This window comes from Nelumbo nucifera, chromosome 1, assembly GCF_055504915.1.
Source record: "Nelumbo nucifera cultivar China Antique chromosome 1, China Antique-T2T, whole genome shotgun sequence".
Taxonomy (NCBI): domain Eukaryota; kingdom Viridiplantae; phylum Streptophyta; class Magnoliopsida; order Proteales; family Nelumbonaceae; genus Nelumbo; species Nelumbo nucifera.
Window position 1 is genome coordinate 133024818 of NC_142649.1, and position 20235 is coordinate 133045052.

At 38.5% G+C, this 20235-nt stretch overlaps 1 protein-coding gene across 2 annotated transcripts; it reads left to right on the forward strand.

The window, feature by feature from the left end:
- The first annotated feature begins 519 nt into the window (after positions 1–519).
- LOC104608221 (putative hexosyltransferase MUCI70) lies at positions 520–18778 on the forward strand. 2 transcript variants are annotated; one of them, XM_088894316.1, is made up of 10 exons: positions 520–1679; positions 2219–2536; positions 2796–3009; positions 3195–3304; positions 3393–3592; positions 12627–12730; positions 16447–16634; positions 16724–16923; positions 18062–18234; positions 18333–18778. In XM_088894316.1, exons 1-10 carry the CDS (start codon positions 1418–1420, stop codon positions 18352–18354), a joined length of 1791 nt encoding a protein of 596 aa, XP_088750442.1. In that variant the 5' UTR covers positions 520–1417; the 3' UTR covers positions 18355–18778. The 2 variants fall into 2 exon arrangements, with proteins under 2 accessions (XP_088750442.1, XP_010272447.1); XM_010274145.3 differs by lacking the exon at positions 18062–18234.
- The last annotated feature ends 1457 nt before the right edge of the window (positions 18779–20235 follow it).

Genomic DNA, 20235 nt, shown 5'->3' on the forward strand with positions numbered 1-20235 from the left:
TTGCTAACAATAACATAACAACCAGCCCTTTATTATTTTTTAGTAGAAAAAACATAACAAACACTCAAACAGCCTAGCATTACTCTCTTGATTCTTGTGACTCTTGTCCCACCTACTAACTTAAACGTGCACCCGGCGCATTTTAGCGGCATTCCATTATGAAACCATCTGTATATTTTCTTTTTGTTATCAATTTCTATTGTTATAAGTTATAAATAAAAAAACAAAAATAGCAATAAAACGACAATCATTATTAGGAGACTGATTTGGGCACGTCCAAAGTTTGATAAACAAGGAAAATCCATGTGAAAAGTCAAAAGAACCATTGTCAATACACACAAAATATGGAGGTATTTTTGTCTTTTCAGACATGTTTTTCCTGTGCGTGTGCCGCAGTGATTCATTGACAGTTGACTATTAATTAAAAAAAATGGCAAGTGCTCAAATCACTTAATTCTTAATAATTATAATTAAGGTTAAAACGATAAATATATATGAATTTCTCACACTGCGAGCAAAGAATTCTTCATGATCTCAGATTTGGCGAGGCACCACACAGAGCTGAAAGCAGGGCAGAGATAATCGAGCGCGAATCGTTTTCCTTCGGGAGCCCTTGATTTGCGGCCCTACGATTTGATCTGGGATTGTAACGGAAGACCGAGAGGTAACAACGGTTCATCTCGATTTCCGCTGTTGCTACATATCGGTGGCGGAGATAGATAATCTTTAATTTTTTTCTCCTTTGTTTTTTAGAGTGAGACTGAAGATTGTTTTGTTGGCTAGGATCGATCCATAAGAGTTGACTTAATTCTTTTGGTTCGGCTTGGGAGTTCTGGGCAGATTTGAATTTGTAGTGGTGCTTTGCAAAATTAATTTTGATGAAGCATCCTGCTTCTAGTGAGATGGAGTGTTAATTGGTTGTTATAGCTCGATTTAATAGGAATTCGGATTAGTTTTCTCGAGTGGACGATTAGTTTTGTTCTTGGTATGCTTGTATCGATTTATTTTCTACAATGCTGTTACGGGAAAGTTGGTCTTGGTAGGCTTGGAGAAGAAAGTGAGGAACTTTATATCTTTTAGTAACATTCATACTATATTTGAATTTTGTCCGAGGAAGCTTTGGAATTCTAGCGGAGGTGGGTGCATGTACAATGTTAGAAGAGATTTCAAGGATGATTTGGATTTATAGGAGTGCTTTGTAATTGTATTTTGAAGTATAGATAGATTCTGAGATTTATTGGAATCAATAAATTGGTCCGCATCGGGACTTTGGTGGAAGTTTGTTAAGTTAGATCTTTATTTGGCGGTGATTCGGGAGTTGATTCTGTTCTGTGTAGAAAAGGATTGAAATTTTGAATGAGAGAGGATTCTGGAAGAGAAGGGAAATGAAAGATAAACCTGTGGCTTGGGAGGGACAATGACTGGAGGGTCATTGGGTCTACGTACAGGGAGTTATGGATCATTGCAACAACAACTTCAGAACAGTGTTGTGCTGTCGGTTCAGACTACACCCATCCTTGTTCGCAAGCCCCCGAAGATGCTCCTGTCTGGGTCAAGAGAGAAGGAAAAGTTTCTTCATCGGATCTGCAAATTTGCTGGCAGAAGGAGGGTTGGAATGCTGCTTCTGGTGGTCATTTCTGGTGTGGTTTTTATGTCTGTTTTATCTGTGGTCAGCAAAGGTTTGATTCTTGTATCCATTTTTTCCTTGTATTTACATTGTTGTCCTTATCTGGCCATTCACATTGCATTTTTGTATCTTAGCTGATTTTGCTCTTTTGATCCATGAAGATTGTACAGTTAGAGGGTTGTGACCCACCACTTTACGGTTCAACCAGTAGGATCTTATAGACTAAGAATTGGTCTGATATGATGATCTTCACCATTCTTATATGGACATTTATCTAGGCAGTTTACTGTATTTCTTTTCTGGTCCCAGGTTGTCACAGACTAGATGGTTAGGATAACCCAATTAAGATACTTCTGGTATACCAGATATTAAGGAGAGATCCCTGAATATTGGGTCTCAGTGGTACTGACTCCTTGATATCTGTTTAGACCAAGTTGATTTGGACATGCACAAATCATGCTCAATTGTTGTGCTTTCTAGAAAGTTTCAGCTGTGGCATCTCATATACTGATTGTTGTCATTTACTCATCCTTTTTTCTCATTTGATTTATTTGATAAACTAACCTCTGTGCATTTGTGGCTTGACTTCAGATGAAGACACTACAGAAGGTGTATCTCACCATACTCGAATGTCGCAAAACATTAAACAAAACGATAGCATGGCAATAAAATATCCCAGACCTTCCTTGGTTCATGGAGAACAAGAGAGCAAGAAGGACAAGAACTCCATTTTACAAAATGCCATTTCAATAAGTGGCCAAAATAAAATGCAGCCACCACCACCACCACCACCACCACCACCACCACCTCCTTTGATAGTTGGAGGGACTGCTCTTCCCCCAGGTCATCCATGTGAAAAGTTCACTCTTCCACCTCCGCCAGCTGATAAAAAACGGACTGGACCAAGACGTAAGTTTGAATTGCTATTATTTTTTTTTAGATGCTTAGATCATAAATATTTTTATTGACATCATTACATATTTAATGCGATGTTCAGATAATGCTACTACTCACATCATCACATGTGAAATGTATTTACATGACATATATGCATATATGTGATATTGTAAAATTAACCAGTTTATTAATTTTATTGTTGTCCTTCACTTATCTATCATCATCATCATCAATTCTAGTGCTGAGTTTTATTGCTTGGTTGCTCCTTCAGCATGTCCAGTATGTTACCTTCCGGTTGAGCAAGCAATAGTCTTTATGCCGAAATCTCCATCCACATCTCCTGTACTTAGAAATTTAAGTTATGTATATGAAGAAAATCCAATTAGAACTGAGCCATTTGGAGGCTCCGAATTTGGTGGATATCCTTCTCTGAAGCAGAGGAATGATTCTTTCAATATAAAAGAATCAATGGTTGTGCACTGTGGGTATGTTTCATTCTCCTTCAAGACTTCAACATTTGCATAGATATCTATTCCACATTTATCTTCTCTTTACTGAAAAAAATGCTTCCAGAGTACCACATGTACCTGGATTGTAATGAAGAACAAGGAACTGTTTTAATAAAGTCAACTAGTTTTGCTCATTCTCATTGATGCAAATTATTGATCAGATTTATTCGAGGAAAGAAACCTGGTCGTGGGACTGGCTTTGACATTGATGATGTTGACTTTTTTGAGATGGAGCAGTGTCAGGGGATAGTTGTTGCATCAGCCATCTTTGGTACTTCCAAACTTAAGTTCCCTTATTTAATTTCATCCATGGGTTCATGCTAGTAGTTTACCTTTTCTAACTGATGTTTCTTGAGCAGGAAACTATGATATCCTACAGCAGCCGAAAAGTATCAGTGATGCTGCAAAGAAAAACATTTGTTTTTATATGTTTGTTGATGAAGGGACAGAAGCATACATGAGAAATTCAAGTGTGTTAGATAGCAGCAACAAGGTTGGATTATGGAGGATTGTTGTTGTCCATAACCTTCCTTACATTGATGCAAGACGCAATGGGAAAGTAAGTTTGCTTATTTGAGTCAGTTTTGTTGAACCAATCTATCTTAGATTGTGTCTCAGGGTCAATCAAGGTGCAATCATTCTACTATAGGTATTGGATAATGGACATGCTTGCAGTGATATTGTAATATCTATTTATTGGGATATTCCACTATACCCATGTAGCCATGTAGGATGCACTTGTTTCTAACTTTACCCTTTTCTTCTGATGCTCTTAACCATTTCAACACTCTCATATCTGTTACACTCCTTTTATAACTCAGGATCCTTAAAAGTGATAATACAATGATGTAGGATGATTAGGTCTTATAGGAGCTATGCAGTCTTAGAACCTAGGCAATTGATTCAAGAAAGATGACTTGCAGATGTAGGATAGTTTGTTAATTATATTTTTTGATTCATCAAATCAAAAGCAATCATCATTTTATTTGTTTATAAGGAAAAACCCTGACCTCACTTTGGAGAAATCAAAAGTGAAGGAACAGATACAACAGCCAAATGCTGACATCCCATCTCATCAAAAGCCAAAATATATCAAGTGCATCATTCTAAGCTTTTCTCCAGAACTTCTTTGTATGTGGGTTCTGCCATGCCTTCTATACTTTTGTCAATCATATAAAAATCAATACCTCACCGTCTTAAGAAAAGAAAGAAAAAAAAGGAAAAAAGCTAGACCAGACCTGGTGCCCCCATAACAGGTTCTTATTACTCCTTTTGTGAAGGTTTATTAGAGCTATTTGGGATGTGCAACATAATCAACAATTTGCCAATTTCTAATTGGACTAGTGAATGATAGCCAATTTCAAGAAAATGGGTTTAGAGATGGAAATTTTCTATGAAATTTTATTTGCATATTTAGCATGGATCATAAGGAGTGAATGGATTTGGTAAGGTTTTGGGTATGCTCTGCACAAAGGATGAATGTTGACTTTCATGAAAAGAAACCCAAAAATCTTGGAATCTAGGGTTTTAGGAAGCAATGTTTTAAAATTGTTTACCAATAAAAAATGTTATAAAAGGCATTTGAGGCATATGCCTGGAGGCACACATCCAGGAGAGGCACACTCAAAATGCACTGAGGTGTCTGCTAGAAGCATGGATGCCCTTGAGGCATACTTTAGATGCATGAGGCATACACTTCAAATTCCATTTTCATGAGGCTTACACATCTCATGAATAAAGATTACATCTCTTTTCAAATTATTGCTCTTACTATTTTTGAGTGCCTGAGGGAGGTGAGCTATTGGTGTAACACTGTAATTGTTACAAAAACTGTACAAGGATGAGATAAAACAGAACTAGAGATAACAGGAGGGTCTGGTTTTGGGAGAACTTAAAGGTATTTTCTTGTAAGGTCTCTCGACAATAATCTGTCAAGGATCAATGACATCTAGCTTCAAAATCTGGTATGCTATGGTTCCGTTGAAGTTGGCCTTCTCTGTGTGGACTTAAGCTTGGGATTGAAGGACAATTTACTGAAGAGGGGCATGGTGGTGGAAAGTAGTAGTTGTGTTCTGTGTGGCAACTGTTTGGAGGATATAAGCCACCTATTGCACTGTGCTTTCACTTTCCAGATTTGGATGAGGATACTAGGCCTTCTTGGAGTTAGTGGCTGCTTTCATCTGTAATGGAACTTTTGAGGATTAGGCTTTTGAAGGGTTTGAGTAAAAGGGGGGGAAGTAGCGTAATGCAGTACTTGCTGCTGCCTTATGAGTTTTGGGGTGAACTGTGAAAAAATGCAAGGGTATTTGAAAACAAGACATGCTCAGAGGAGATGATGGTCAACTAGATTATAGGAACTTTTCTCTCTTGGCTGGCCAATCACTACCTTTTCAGTGACAGAAATTAAAGCTCTTTTTTTGAGCATGGCAGTCTGTTTATTGTATCTTCTTAGTTCTGTTTGGGTGGGGTTTATGTTCACAATTCTGGCATTATATGCATTATAAGTTGTAAATTCCTAATGTACAGTCTCTCGATGTACGTGGGCTCTTTTATTTTCTCCTTTTGGTCAATACAATACCTCACTGTTCATCAAAAAAATATATCAACTAAAGAAGGCAATAGTTTTGTACTAAAAAATTTAAGAGAGGGTGCTCAGAAGGGAAAAAGAGCAAGTGTCATAGAACCAGTGGGGCCTAGCCCTTTACTCAGGCCTCACTAGTATTGGGAACTCCATAACAGCAGAGTTGATGGCACTTCTCCCAAGGTATGAGACTGGAAAGAAATCCAGGCCTCACCAACCTGATTGTGGAGGGAGATTCCAAAGTTGTGACAGGTTGTTTAAGGAATGACAGCTTGACCCAATGGAAACAACAGACCTCTATGAGGGACATTAGAGTTTTTTTTCTCCATTAAAAAGGGAAAGGTACATGAGATGGTGTACATAAGGGAAACCAAAACAAAACAGCCACTAAAAGATACACAGGCAGAGAGCTATCACTGTATAAAGTATAAACACTCCAGATGAGCACCAGATTTAGCTAGACCATCTGCTAGTGTGTTTTGTTCCCAAGGTATCCAATACAGGTTTGCAACCACAGAGTTCAGAATGTCTGGGTTTAATCAGGTAGTGAGCTAGTCTCCAAGGACCACCCTCCTTTTATGCTAAGCTGCTAGCTACTTGATAGTTATTTGCAGAATCTCCTCTAATGATTAGATGCAAAATACCCAAGTCTCTAGCAATACATAAGCCAGTGAGAGGAGCTAAAATTTCTTCTTTTGTAGAGTTGGCAAAATTTATGAGGGAGATTAGAATTAGATATCTGAGTTCAGGAATGAATTGTAGAGTTAACTGGAATTCAATTCCCAAGGATGGCTAATGCAATAGAAGATGCATGAGCTGGATAAGGGGTAAATAGACCTGATCTTTTTGGGGGTCAATTTGGGGAGATATAATGTAACAAGTTGGCAACATGACTGATCAGTCCTCGGGTTTCAGATGTAAGTATGAATTTAAGAGGTAAGGGTGGCATGGGCCAGCTGTATGTATTTTGTACACATAATTCTTTATTAATCTATCGGTAAAGATGCAATGTTATAAAAAAGTGTTCTATTAAAAGTAAGAAGAGTAAATTTAAAAAATAAGAAACTTCTTTTATCTTTCTTTCTTTTTCTCTTCTCAAAACCCTTGTATTTTTTATGCTCCAATAGTAAAACCCTAAAACAAAGCATAAGTATTATATATAGTATATGATAGGATGTATCAAAACACATATTAATAAGATGCAGTCATAATAATAATTGTAAAGAGACTGGGCCGAATGGGCCCTAACAGCCTCTCTTGTAATATCTTTTATTTTATGTTGATGGGCCACACTTAGTGGGCCTGTTATTTATTCTTGTTTATTTTCTTTATGTAACTGCCAAGCTGTCCGCCCACTTAAGGGCATTCTTGTCATCATTAAATTTTAGATCTTAATAAAATAGGGTTAGAGGAGAATGCAGAATGATTGGACTCCTTCTTCTCTTACCTCTTCTCTTCGCCATCTTCTTCTCTTATACAATTATTCAGACCTGTTTTATTTTGCTAATCACTAAGTTTAAACTTAATATTAGAGGACTGATTTACATCTTGGTATCAGAGTAGGTTTAGTTCCTCTTCCTCTTTTTTCTTCATTCCTGTACACTCTAAAATCAAGAGAGTGTATGGAGAGATAGGTTCTCTATAGTATAGAGAATCACTTGCCTAGTTGGTAGAAGGGTTTGGAGAGTTTAGTTCCGGCTAGATTTTGCTAAGAAGTATTGCTGTTGTGCTACTGCCCGAAACCCTAGTTGACTAGAGATTTTCGAGGTTACTAGGAAAGGTGAAGCTCAGGTGTGGCGCTCTGTGCTTGGAAGGTGTCTTGTGACTGCTAAAGGAGGGCGGTTCAGGTTTGGAAGAGTTGGGGTTTGTCTGTTAGGTGCGGCAGCATCTTCTCTCTTCCTTCCATCTGCTGGACGGAGTAAAACCCTAGTTTTTCAAGCACCCAAGTTCTGGTTTGGCTTCAAGTAAGTTTACATAGTCAAAATTTCTGTTCTTTGATTTCCGTTTGATTAATGGAAACATACGGAAGTGAGTTCAAGCAGGTGCCGGTTTCTGGACCTACCTCAATAGATTCCGTTTTGACTGGTGTTACCACAATTAAGCTAGATGGGACGAACTATCTTGATTGGGCACAGTCTATAAAAAATCTATGTTTGTAGTAGAGGAAAACTCGGGTATCTCACAGGTAGTAAGGTGAAACCAGAAGAGACAGACCCTGAATTTGAAAAATGGATGCAAGAGAATTACACTGTCATAGAATGGTTAGTTAACTCTATGCAACCCCATATAATCTAGCACTATCTCTGGATGTCTTCGGCTAAGGAGATATGGGACAGTGTAACTGAGACCTCACAGAAACTGAATATAGCCCGAGCGTACAAATTGAAAAGTGATGTGAAAAACCTGAGACAGGGGGAGAAGAGTGTAGCAATCTACTACTCTATACTAAAATCCCTATGGCAAGAAATTGATGTTATGAAGATAGTGGTATGGGAGAGTAAAAAGGATGCTGAAATGTATAGAAAGCTGGTGGAGAGAAATAGGGTGTTTGAGTTTCTCACTGGACTCAACCCTGAGTTTGATATTATCAGACAAAATATTTTGGCCAGGGATGAGGTTACTCTTTCACAGGCATATGCTATGATAAGTAGTGAGGAGAGTAGGCGGCAAGTTCAGTTGCAGAGTCCACCTACAAAACATTTTGCACATGCGGGAATGAAACCAAAGGGCCCTACTGAGAAGAGAGAGCAGGTGTGTGAATATTGCAAGAAACCACGGCATACGAAGGACACCTGCTGGAAGCTTCATCCTGGACTTTTCCCTGATAGGTTTAAGAACAATAATAACCCTAAGAAGGGCAGTCAGGTGGGAAAACCCAAGACTGCTAATGCTGCTACAGTACCTGAAGGGGGAAGTAAGGAGAGTGAAGAGAAATCAACCATTGAACAATTGGCTGCAATGAAGCTGGATTTTGAGAAGTATGGGAAGCTCCTAAATCACCTGGAAGCTATAGTTTCTTCAGCTTACCCTTCCAACAGTACATCATCTTCATCGGTTTTTGCTCACTCAGGTACTCGTGCTTCTACAAATCATGCTTAAGTTTCAGGTAATCATAAAATCCCTTGGATTATCGATTCTAGTGCATCAGACCATATGACCAGTCTATCTAACATTTTTTACTCATATCACCTTCTCTCTGGGAAAGAGAAAATATCCCTTGCCGATGGGTCCCTTGCCCCCATCTCTGGTAAATGTGATATAAAGACCTTTGACACCCTGTTCTTATCTTCTGTTCTTCATGCCCCTAAGCTTAACACAAACCTCTTATCTGTTAGTAGCTTAACAAAGTCCATGAATTGCAGCATAACTTTCTTTCCCACTCATTGTGTTTTTTAGGACCTACAGTCTCAGAGGATGATTGGGAGTGGCCATGAGGCGAACGGAATATACTTGCTGGACACACTGAATCAAGCTTTGGGATCACCTCATGGAGTTGCCTTAGAGTCAGTCGTGTTAGAGTCTGTTAACAAAATTTTATTATGTCATTTTCGGTTTGGTCACTTGTCTTTTTCTGTTTTGAGTCATCTGTTCCCAGATATGTTTAAAGGAGTGTCTTTATCGAGTCTTCATTGTGAATCATGTGAGCTGGCAAAGCATTGTAGACATTCATATTCAATTAGCAATAAAAGATCACTTTCTCCTATGAAGTACTAGCTATTGTGGAAAATTTTCATGAACTCATCCTCACCCAGTTTAATACTCGTATCAAAATATTCCGCTCTGACAATGCTAAGGAGTATTTTGAGAGAACCCTCTCCACTTATCTTGAAACTTTTGGGGTTATTCATCAAAGTTCTTGTTCCTACATTCCACAACAAAACGGGGTGGCGGAAAGAAAGAATAGGCATGTGGTTGAGGTTGCCAGATCCCTCTTGTTTGCATCCCATGTTCCCGTAAAGTTTTGGGGAGATGCTGTTCTTACTGCTACCTTTCTGATCAACCGTATGCCCTCCCGGGTCCTTGGCTTTAAAACTCCTTTTAGTCTTCTCTTCCTGAATGAGGATCTCTTTTCTCTTCCTCTTCGTGTGTTTGGGTGTACTTGCTATGTGCATATTCATAGTCAACAAAGGCACAAGTTTGAATCTAAGGCTCATAAGTGTGTGTTTCTGGGATATGCTTCCACACAGAAGGGGTATTGCTGTTTTGATCCAGTTCGTCGCACCCGCTTTGTATCTCGGGATCACCTTTGCCGAGTTGACTCCCTTCTTTAGTATTCCTCCTGAGGGGGAGAAATCTGATGAGCCATTTACTGTGTCTCCAGCCGTTTCTCTTCCCATCCCTTGTGAGTCCGATCATGGGGTGTCCACCTCTTCCACTGGACCTACCTCTGATATCCCTGCTCCTCCTCCTCTTTCTGCTCCTGCTCTCCAAAGGTGGTACCAAAGGCAGAGATTCAGACATGTGCAGGTTGTTTCCACTCCTTCAGAAGAGCATCTTGCCACTCCTATCATTCCTGAGGAAACAGGTCAGCCCTCTATTGACCCATCTCTGACTGTCCCAAACCTTGACCTTCCTATTGCTCTTCGCAAGGGCAAGCAGAAGTGTACAACCCATTGTATCTCCAAACACTTATCTTACAGCCTTCTCTCCCCTTCCTACTACTCCTTTCTTGCCTCTGTGTCTTCCCATGTGATACCCAGGTCTGTACCAGAAGCATTATCTCAAGCTGAATGGAGGGATGCTATGATGACTGAACTTGATGCATTGCATAAGAACCATACCTGAGATATTGTGGACTTGGCAGAAGGGAAGGAACCAGTTGGTTGTAAATGGGTGTTTACCATTAAGTATCAATCTGATGGCTCTGTTGAGAGTTTTAAGGCTTGGTTAGTTGATAAGGGTTACACCCAAATGTATGGCATTGACTATCTTGAGACATTTGCTCCTGTTGCTAAATGACTTCAGTCAGGGTTTTACTTTCTCTAGCAGCTACTTTTGATTGGCCCCTACACCAGTTTGATGTGAAAAATGCCTTCCTGAATGGAGACTTGCATGAAGAGGTCTATATGTCTCTACCTCCAGGAGTGTATGGGAAAGAAATGAAAGGCAAAGTGTGTAAACTACACAAATCTATTTATGGTCTCAAACAATCTCCTCGGGCTTGGTTTGAGAGATTTCAGGCTGCTCTTGTCTCCTTTGGCTACATTCAAACACAATCTGATCATACACTATTCTTGAAGAGAAATGACTCTCTGGTGACCTTTTTGATTGTTTATGTTGATGACATTGTGGTCACGGGTAATGACATTGAAGAGGCCAGTAAACTAAAGGGATTTCTCAACTCTGAATTTGAAATCAATTACTTGGGAGATCTTCGGTATTTTTTGGGCATTGAAGTTGCTCGATCTAAGGATGGTATCTTCATATCTCAGCGCAAATATGTCCTTGATCTTCTTGCTGAAACTGGTAAACTTGGAGCTAAACCCATCTTCACTCCCATTGATCCTAATCATAAGCTTTCTGCCATAGATGGTGAACCTTTGCCTGATAAGGGAGTGTTTCAAAGACTGCTTGGGAGGTTGTTATACCTTTGCATGACTCGGCCAGATATTTCCTATGCAGTAAGTGTTATTAGTCAGTTTATGCATTCTCCCAGAGATACTCATCTAGTTGCTGTAGAAAGGGTTCTGTGCTACTTGAAAGGTACTCCAGGGAAAGGTATTCTGTTTGCTAAGCATGGTCACATGAAGCTAGAAGCCTTTACTGATGCAGATTGGGCAGGATGTATTAATGACAGAAGGTCCACCTCTGGTTATTGTGCTCTGGTTGCTGGGAATATTGTGTCTTGGAGGAGTAAGAAACAATCAGTAGTTGCTAGATCCTCAACTGAAGCAGAATACAGGGCAATGGCTCATGGTGTGTCAGAATTACTATGGCTACGATCCCTTCTAGAGGAATTGGGGGTGGACTACGAGAAACCAATGATGCTCTATTGTGACAACCAAGCTGCTATCAACATTGCACATAATCCTGTTCAACATGACAGAGCTAAGCACATTGAGGTTGATAGGCATTTCATAAGAGAAAGAGTCTCTTCAGGGGAAGTTTGTTTACCATTCATCACATCAGAAGAGCAACTGGCTAATATCTTGACCAAGGGAGTTCCAAGGGGGAAATTGACACACTATATAAGCAAGCTGGGCATGATTGACATCTATGCTCAGCTTGAGGGGGAGTGTAAAGAAACTGGGCCGAATGGGCCCTAACAGCCTCTCTTGTAATATCTTTTATTTTATGTTGATGGGCCACACTTAATGGGTCTGTTATTTATTCTTGTTTATTTTCTTTACGTAACTGCCAAGCTGGCCACCCACTTAAGGGCATTCTTGTCATCATTAAATTTTAGATCTTAATAAAATAGGGTTAGAGGAGAATAGAGAATGATTGGACTCCTTCTCTTACCTCTTCTCTTCACCATCTTCTTCTCTTATACAGTTATTCAGATCTGTTTTATTCTGCTAATCACTAAGTTTCAACTTAATATTAGAGGACTGATTTACATCTATAATAATTCCACTGTAAGATGCACACCTTGTGAAAACCTAGATGAGCACCTTTTTTATATAAGTTGTGACATTCAGGCTAGATGCCCCACCAAGGGTGCTTTATCATCTAGATAGGTGCCTTGATGATGTCTTGACAAACATAAAATGGAGATAATAATTTTCCCTCATTATATTGATAAAACAGAATGTTACCAAAAGATTAATTGTTACTAGAGCATATTGGTCCTTTAGTTTAATGATTTTAGGAAGAAGTGAAGTATTTATTATTTACATTGTCTTCTTTTTTAGCTTTATGAATTGAGACAATCATGATAGCAGTTCTATTATTCTTTTGACTGGCTTTTGTTCCATTATTTGGACACAGTTGGGGCTTTTGTAGTTTTTCTATAAGAAGCTTCCTAAATTATATTTGATATATCTTTTGACCCAATTTATGCCTATGACAGGTTCCAAAGCTTCTACTGCACAGGATTTTCCCCAATGCCCGCTATTCTATATGGATTGATGGGAAACTTGAGCTTGTAGTGGATCCATATCAAATTCTTGAGAGGTACATTCTATATAACTTTGCTGATAGTTAAACCAGTTGCAGCCCTATTCTGATTAAAGTTCCTATTGTTCCTCTTCTTAAACACCACTTGGCAGAGTTCAAAAGACAAAATGTGCCATAGAATGTTAACCTTCACACTGAAGCCATCCACAACCTAGTGCAGAGGGTAACAATCCATGTATTTTCTGGTTCTGTAGATTTCTCCATGAACTTGGAATATAAGGGTCTGTTTGGTTCACATGAATAGGTGCCTGGAATTGGAACCGGAATGGCCCATTTCGATTCCAACAGTTTGGTTGATCAGAATGGGATTCCCATTCCCATTCTAGGTGGAGTAGGATTCCCCCATATGGGGGGGGGGGGGGGTATGGCCATTCTGGCCCCCTTGGGAATGTGATGCCCATTCTGCCTCCCTGTTTTTTTTTTTTCTTGCCATTTGATCCCAAGTCCTCATCGTCTCACAGGCCTTCCTCCATTAAAGTTAGCTGCCGCCAAAACCATCTCTGGCGAGGTAAGACTAGTCGTCCTTCCCCTGTATTTCCTCTCTTCTTCCTCTTCTTTCTCCCCTCTTCTCTCTTATTCTGTCCCCTCTTCTTTCTATCCCTCTTCCTCCTTCCCTTTATCACTGCTGCTGCTGCTGCTATTACTACTAGCAGTTGGTATTAGCAGATCCTCTTCTTCCTCCCCTCCCCTTTCTTCTTTCTTTCCCTCTTCTTCCAAACCTTTACCTAGCCGAGCAAAGACTAGAATCCACCCTCTTCTTCCAAATCTCCCGCTACCACTATGACAACAGCCCAAATAGAGCGTAGAACTGCCTCTCTTCTTTCTTCCCCTCTTCTTCCAAATCTCCACCGTTGCCACTGTGAATAGGGGCATAATTAGAAATTTTGGCCAATTTCGATTTCAGCTTCTAGTTGAACCAAATAATAATAATAATTAGAATCCGGTTCCAATTTCTATATGAACCAAACAGACACCGAGAATAGGTGACTCCATTTCCGATTCCAGTTCCGATCCTGACCGCGAACCAAACGGACCCTAAATGTTCATTAGGGTGTTGTTAAGAAAATCATTCCAGAGCTTCTACCATGTAATGTTTCCTTTAATGCCTGGTTTTGATATGAATTATGAACTTGATCATGTTATGGATCTTTATCTGGTTGGAAGGATGCCATCAGCCCTGGTTCTCTAGCTTTGTTCATTTTGTGCTGACAACTATCATTAGCTGGTAGTGTTTGGACTTTGGCTTTTTTGTCTGAATTTGGTCCTAGTTGACCCATGGCCACAATTGACAACATTCCTTCCAGTATGATCCTGATCCATGAACATCCTCTTCAGATCCAATAACACTTGTTGCTACCCATCATTGCATGATGTGAATGCTTGCTGCTAAGTGACTTCTAGGCCTTGTCCATGTATTAGCTACTAGATTATGTTGTCCCTAGATTTCTTGTATATCAAAATATCTTTTCAGATCATATAAATTTTCAATTACAAAGAGGCTGGTTAAGTAGGAGTGCTACTTGTTCTAGTATGGTTATAACTGGACCCAAACCAACCCAAAACGTTGGGTTTGGTTAGGGTTGAAAAATGCCAACATGAAATTAAGTTGGGTTGCATTAGGGATCTTTAGGCAACTCAACCCATTCCAGTGATTCAAAAGGCATGCTAGGCGCATAGGCAAGGTGTATTTTAGGGTATGTGCCTCGCCTAGGTCCTAGGTTCAACACTTTTAAAAGGCACTCACCTGGTGTGCCTTGCACTTCAGCCCAGGTGCACACCTTTTGAATTTTTATTTTTTTTTGTTTTTTTATGCTTAGCAGCTAGGCCCCCGTGGGCTCCACCTCCTGACCCCCAACCAAGCCCCTTGAGGCAAGACCAAACAAGTCCATATCAGGGTCACCAAAGCAGAGAGAACCCCCTATTTGCTAATGTTGGTCATTCATTCATCCTAGTAAAAGATGTTTTCAAAAGACACTTAAAGTTATAAAACCTTTTTTGTAAGGATTAAGAGTTTAAGACCCTGATGGACTTGTTTGAGCTTGCCTTGAAGGGATTGATACAAAGGCGGCTCATAGAATCGGAATGCATAATGTTTAACATCACACTAGCTATTTGAAGTAATGCAATTGGGAAAAAGATGATGAGATTAAGAATTTACATGCTTGAATATGTTTTATATGTTATGCTTGGTTTTATTTTTAAATTTTCATTTTAGATATGTTTTACATGTTTCATTTTAAATAATGAGATCAAGTAATGCAATTGTGTTTAATATTTTTAATATTTTTTATTTTTTAACACTTTTTGCATTATTGTGCCTTGCTTCAAAAAGGCACACGCCTCACTTTGTGCCTCACACATTGAGCGCAAAATGGGCCTTGCACTTTTTTTTCACCTTGCACTTTTAAAACACTGACCCAACCAGAACCTGGCATTTATATTCACTTGTGCATAACCACACTAGTTATGTATGGTACTTACATTATATATGCATAGTTTTCAATGATTTGATGGAATTGAATTGACAGAAAGCTCTATTTTCAAAAGCAAAAAAGAGGTGAAGAAACTGGGACCAACTTGACTCAACCCAGCCAAATCCATTTTCCAATTTGGGCTGGGTAAAGTTTGAGGAATCATAGATTGGATTTGATTGACTTCATTGGGTTGAAGGTTGGATTGGATTAAGTTATGTTAGTATTGAGGGGGTTCAACAATTTAGGCTATCTGAGAAAACTGTCTACAGCACCAATGATAGGAAGTAATCTGTTGCAAGTTGAAAGGTCTAGAAGAGATATAGACTGACCAAAAAGGACATAGGTTGAAGTAGTGTGAAATTTGAGTGCTCATAATTAAAAATGGAAATGGTACTGAATAGTGTTAAATGGTGGAATAGGGTTCTTGTAACCCACCCCATATAGTTGGTTGCGAGAAGGCTTGTTATTTTATGCACTCCTCTTTAAAAATTGTTCACCTTCTCTTTTATTTTCTCTGGATGTTCCTTTGCAACTCTTTCCAATAATTTGCACTCCTATACCATCAAAACATTGTCACTACTTTTAAGTAAGAAATCTCCTGGATTGCTTCATTGGTTATTTCATTTGGTTTTGCTTAGTTGGTTATCTGATGTATAAAAGAACCTCCTATTTTTTATATGGTTTTGTAAACTAGGATCCTTTGATGGTATCTTTGTGCCCTTTTAGTTGTAAAATGGGCTATAATAAGCAGTATGAAAGTTCAGCTCAAATCTGCCTCTTTTCTGGGTTTCATTTAAGTGCAATCTCTTTATCTTTGTTAAAACGCCTATGTGGCTTTACTGCAAAATGTGCCTGTTGGCCTAGTATCCTAATTATAGCTAAGTAACACCATTTGGGATTATATTCTTGGCCCAAAGGAAGGTTCATGAACAATCTGATATGCTGCTGCTGGTCAGTGTTTACTACTTAAAACAATCTAAAATGTATCTATCTCTGGATTGAACCAAATAACCATGTTTTTTATACAAAAGAGAAAAGAATCAAATAACCAATTAAATAGAAACTTGGATCTTTGAAAATTCAAATATTGGAGTCTAATCTCATTTCAGATTTTGTTCTGGTGTGCTTTATCAAGTTGTATGTGCATGCAACTCTGAACATGGCTAGGAGATGTTCCAATTTTCTATAAAAACTGTCAACCATTTCTGGTACCTCAACTTCTCTTTATCTACTTTCCAGATTCTTGTGGCGGAAGAAAGCTAGTTTTGCAATCTCCAGGCACTACAGACGCTTTGATGTGTTTCAGGAAGCTGAGGCTAATAAAGCTGCTGGAAAATATGACAATGCTTCCATTGATTACCAGGTTGAGTTTTATAAGAGGGAAGGTTTGACCCCCTATTCTGAGGCTAAGCTTCCGATTACAAGTGGTGAGTTGCATGTTATTTTTTTGTGCTCTTGGATGCTCTCTGTTTCTTCATCTCATATTGAGTTGATCTTTATTTATGAGTTTCTGCAGATGTTCCTGAAGGATGTGTTATCATAAGGGAACATATTCCTATTACCAACCTCTTTACCTGTTTGTGGTTCAATGAGGTGGACCGTTTTACATCAAGGGACCAGATAAGCTTTTCCACTGTAAGGGACAAGATAATGTCAAAAGTGAAGTGGAGTATCAACATGTTTTTGGACTGTGAAAGGCGAAACTTTGTTGTTCAGGTATATTACAACTGTGTTATTGATTCATAAATTTACATCACAGGAGGTAACCCAAGAAGAAGTGTTTAGTTTAACTCCTAACCTAACCTGGAGGTAACCTTGGGTTTGCAACCTGGGTCTACTTTATACAACTTACCTTCCAATTTAGGTTTGTCTAGGTGAGGATTGGTTTGCTTCAGTTTTTAAAAGGTGTGGGAGGCATATGCCCAGAGGAACACCTCCAGGCGAGCTGCCCCCAAAACGCCCTGAGGCATATGCCAAAGGCGTTGATGCCTGAGGCATATGCCTCGTATACCTTTTGCATGAGGTATTGAGGTGTGCTAGAGGCCACCTTGTACACCTCATGATAAAAAAGAGAGGAGATCCTCCTTCTCAGTTAGTGTTGTGTATCTTCATTTATCTTAATATAAGACATCTTTAATTAATGATAAAAAAGAGAGGAGATCCTCCTTCTTCCTCCTCCCCCTCTTCTTCCTTCTTCTTCATCCCCCTCCTCTTAAGGAGGTTTATGCCTCTTACATTCTGAACTACACCTCACACTTTCACATAGTGGAATGCCTTGCATCACACCTCTGCATTTTAAAATATTTGTTTGGCTTTCAATGGCACATAAGTGAAAACGACTATTAGGTTAACCTTGTGCAGAACTTGTTCAAGTTCCTTCACACTTGTAGTAGTGCTCATCCATTATGCCAAACAAAAACTAGTTCATTATTATTATCATTATCATTAGATTGTACCTCTCTCTCCCACCCACCCCCACACACAATTTCTTATTCTACTTGGAACTTGGGTTGCCAATTACACTGATGCAGTACAGCCCTCTACAGCAATAAAGGATACAGCAAAACGATTTTTTGAAAGATCTGAGCAATCCCAATGTTACTAAAAAATATGAGGAAGCAAGTCTGACAAGAGTTTCTAAATTTATAGCTTCTATTTTCTTGTTTAAGAAATTGTTAGGCAATTACCATTTTTTTCGTTTGTGTTAGAAGTTTCTATTTTCTTGAGTTTTAATTTTAAAGAGTTCTAGGATTCTAATTAGGAGTGAACTACAACTTTATTAGTCTATATATACATGCAAATCTGTCCAGAATAGAACTGGATGATAATTGAGTTAATTTCTTCCTCTCTATAGCTACTTTCTTCTCTTGGAATCAGTGTTGGAGAAACCGAGAAAATGCAAATTCTTCTTTATTTTGTTACTTTCTACTTCTTCTCTGTTATTAGAAGAAAACCAGCAACAATTGTGAAAGTGCCAGTGTTTTACCACCTGTTATCATTGGTTGCCTCAAAATTTGTTTCTCGATGGTAACTTTTTTTCTTTTTGTTTGTTTGGTCTTAATTAAACGAATGGGACAAATGATAACCCATTTATGTAGTTTGATTTCTGTATATGCAACCTGCAGGGATACCATAGAGATATATTAGAACATATGGCACCTCCAGCTGCCATTGTTGTTCATTCTCCACCAGCATTCACTAATGAAGCCTTGGAAAAATCATCACATGAGATTGTTATTGATAGGTCTATTAGTCCTCCAGTGAGGAAGATCCCCACAAAGCGTGGGAAAGAACGAAGACCCAGTTCAAGACGTCACCGCTCCAAAGGTGCCACAGTTGTTAGGGACAACAATTCAATTTAACTTTTTAGTCAATATATTTTTTCCCTTCCCTGTTTCAAAATTATTTATTACAGGGTCGGAGGATTTGAGGAATGAGTTTGTAGTAGGCAAGGCCAGGTTTTAAAGAGAACAAAAGTGATAATTTTTGTCCGGAATTGTCAATATTTTTTTTTGTCGTTGTACATATACTTAAATTGCAATAAATATCATGAATTGTTGCTGTTTACTCATATCTGCTAGGTCATCTTTTGATATTATATTGGTTTTTAGCAAAGGATGAGATGGTGGCTTCAGTGATAGAGTGTAAATCGGGCAGCATGGCACGACACGTGGGCACATGGGCCGTGTTAGGCCTGGCATGATGATCTGAACTGTGCTGGGATTGGGTTTCCAGTTCACGGGCTGATACGCATGGACCATGGGCCCGTAGTGAGCTGCGCTCGGCTTGCCCGATGAACTAGCTGTTGGGGACCCCAAACGGATAGTTTTAGCTTTTTTTGGGGGATTTTTTTATAAAAATACCCCTCAATAGTTATAAACAACGTATTTATGTATTTTAGTTTTGAGAGGGGAGAAAGAATAACACAAATGCCCCCTAATAGTTATATAATAGTTAATTTGGGGGGAGGGATTTTGGGTAAAGTGATAAATAACTTTACAATGACCAAAATACCCCTTTTAACAACTAAAAAATGACTAGTTTTTAGGGTATTTTGGGTAATTGAATTATTTTCAATTCTTATAAATAGTCCTATCCTTCACTATTTTCATCATACTAATTCAACAATTCTCTTAAATCCCTTCTCTAGTTCTCATACTCTCAAGTCTCAATCTCTCATACATTCTTTGATTCTCCAATTCTCAACTTTATTGAAGTTTCAATAAGAACAAGGCTTGCTCAACAGCTCAAGTATCTCAAATTAGCAATTTGGGAGGCTTGGATTATTGGAGTTGAAAGGCTTCAACTGTTGAAATCAAGTTGGGATTTTGAATTAGCAATTTGTGTAAGTGCAATTAAATTAATTTTTATTTTTTTAGAAATCGATTCCCTAACATGTTCAATGTCAATGATATTTAGTCGCAACATGGTAGTGTTAGCACCGATATGAATGCTATTGATATTGATGAAACTTTCACCCCGAGTATTGAAAATAAGGGAAAGAAAAAAGAAGGCCATTAAGTTGATTAGTCCGGTTTGGAAAATATTTAAAATAAAGGGGGTTCAGGGGAAGAGAAAAAGAGTTGTTTGTCAAAAATGTTGGAAAGACTTTAACTATTGTAGCAAATGTGGTATTAGCCATTTGGGTAGACATTTGCTCACCCATAAAAAATAAAAAGAAGAAGAAAGGAAAGAAACAACACAAACACAAATTAGGTGGAAGGGGGGTTGGTACTTTTAAATATTCTAAAGAAAAAATGTGTCAAACATTAACAAAACACATTGTACATGTTGAATAACCATTTTTGTTAGCTGAAGATAGTAAACTTAAAAATGGTTATGTAATTCTATAAATCCACAATCTAAAAAGGTTTTTAGGAATACTATTAGATCAAATGCTTTAATTTTTTTATTCATATAAACAAAATTTAATTTATATGTTATCAAATCTTAATTCTAAAGTTGCAATTACTTCTAATATTTGGATTTTTAAGTTTAACATAAGTTAGTTATATTTGTATTACCAGT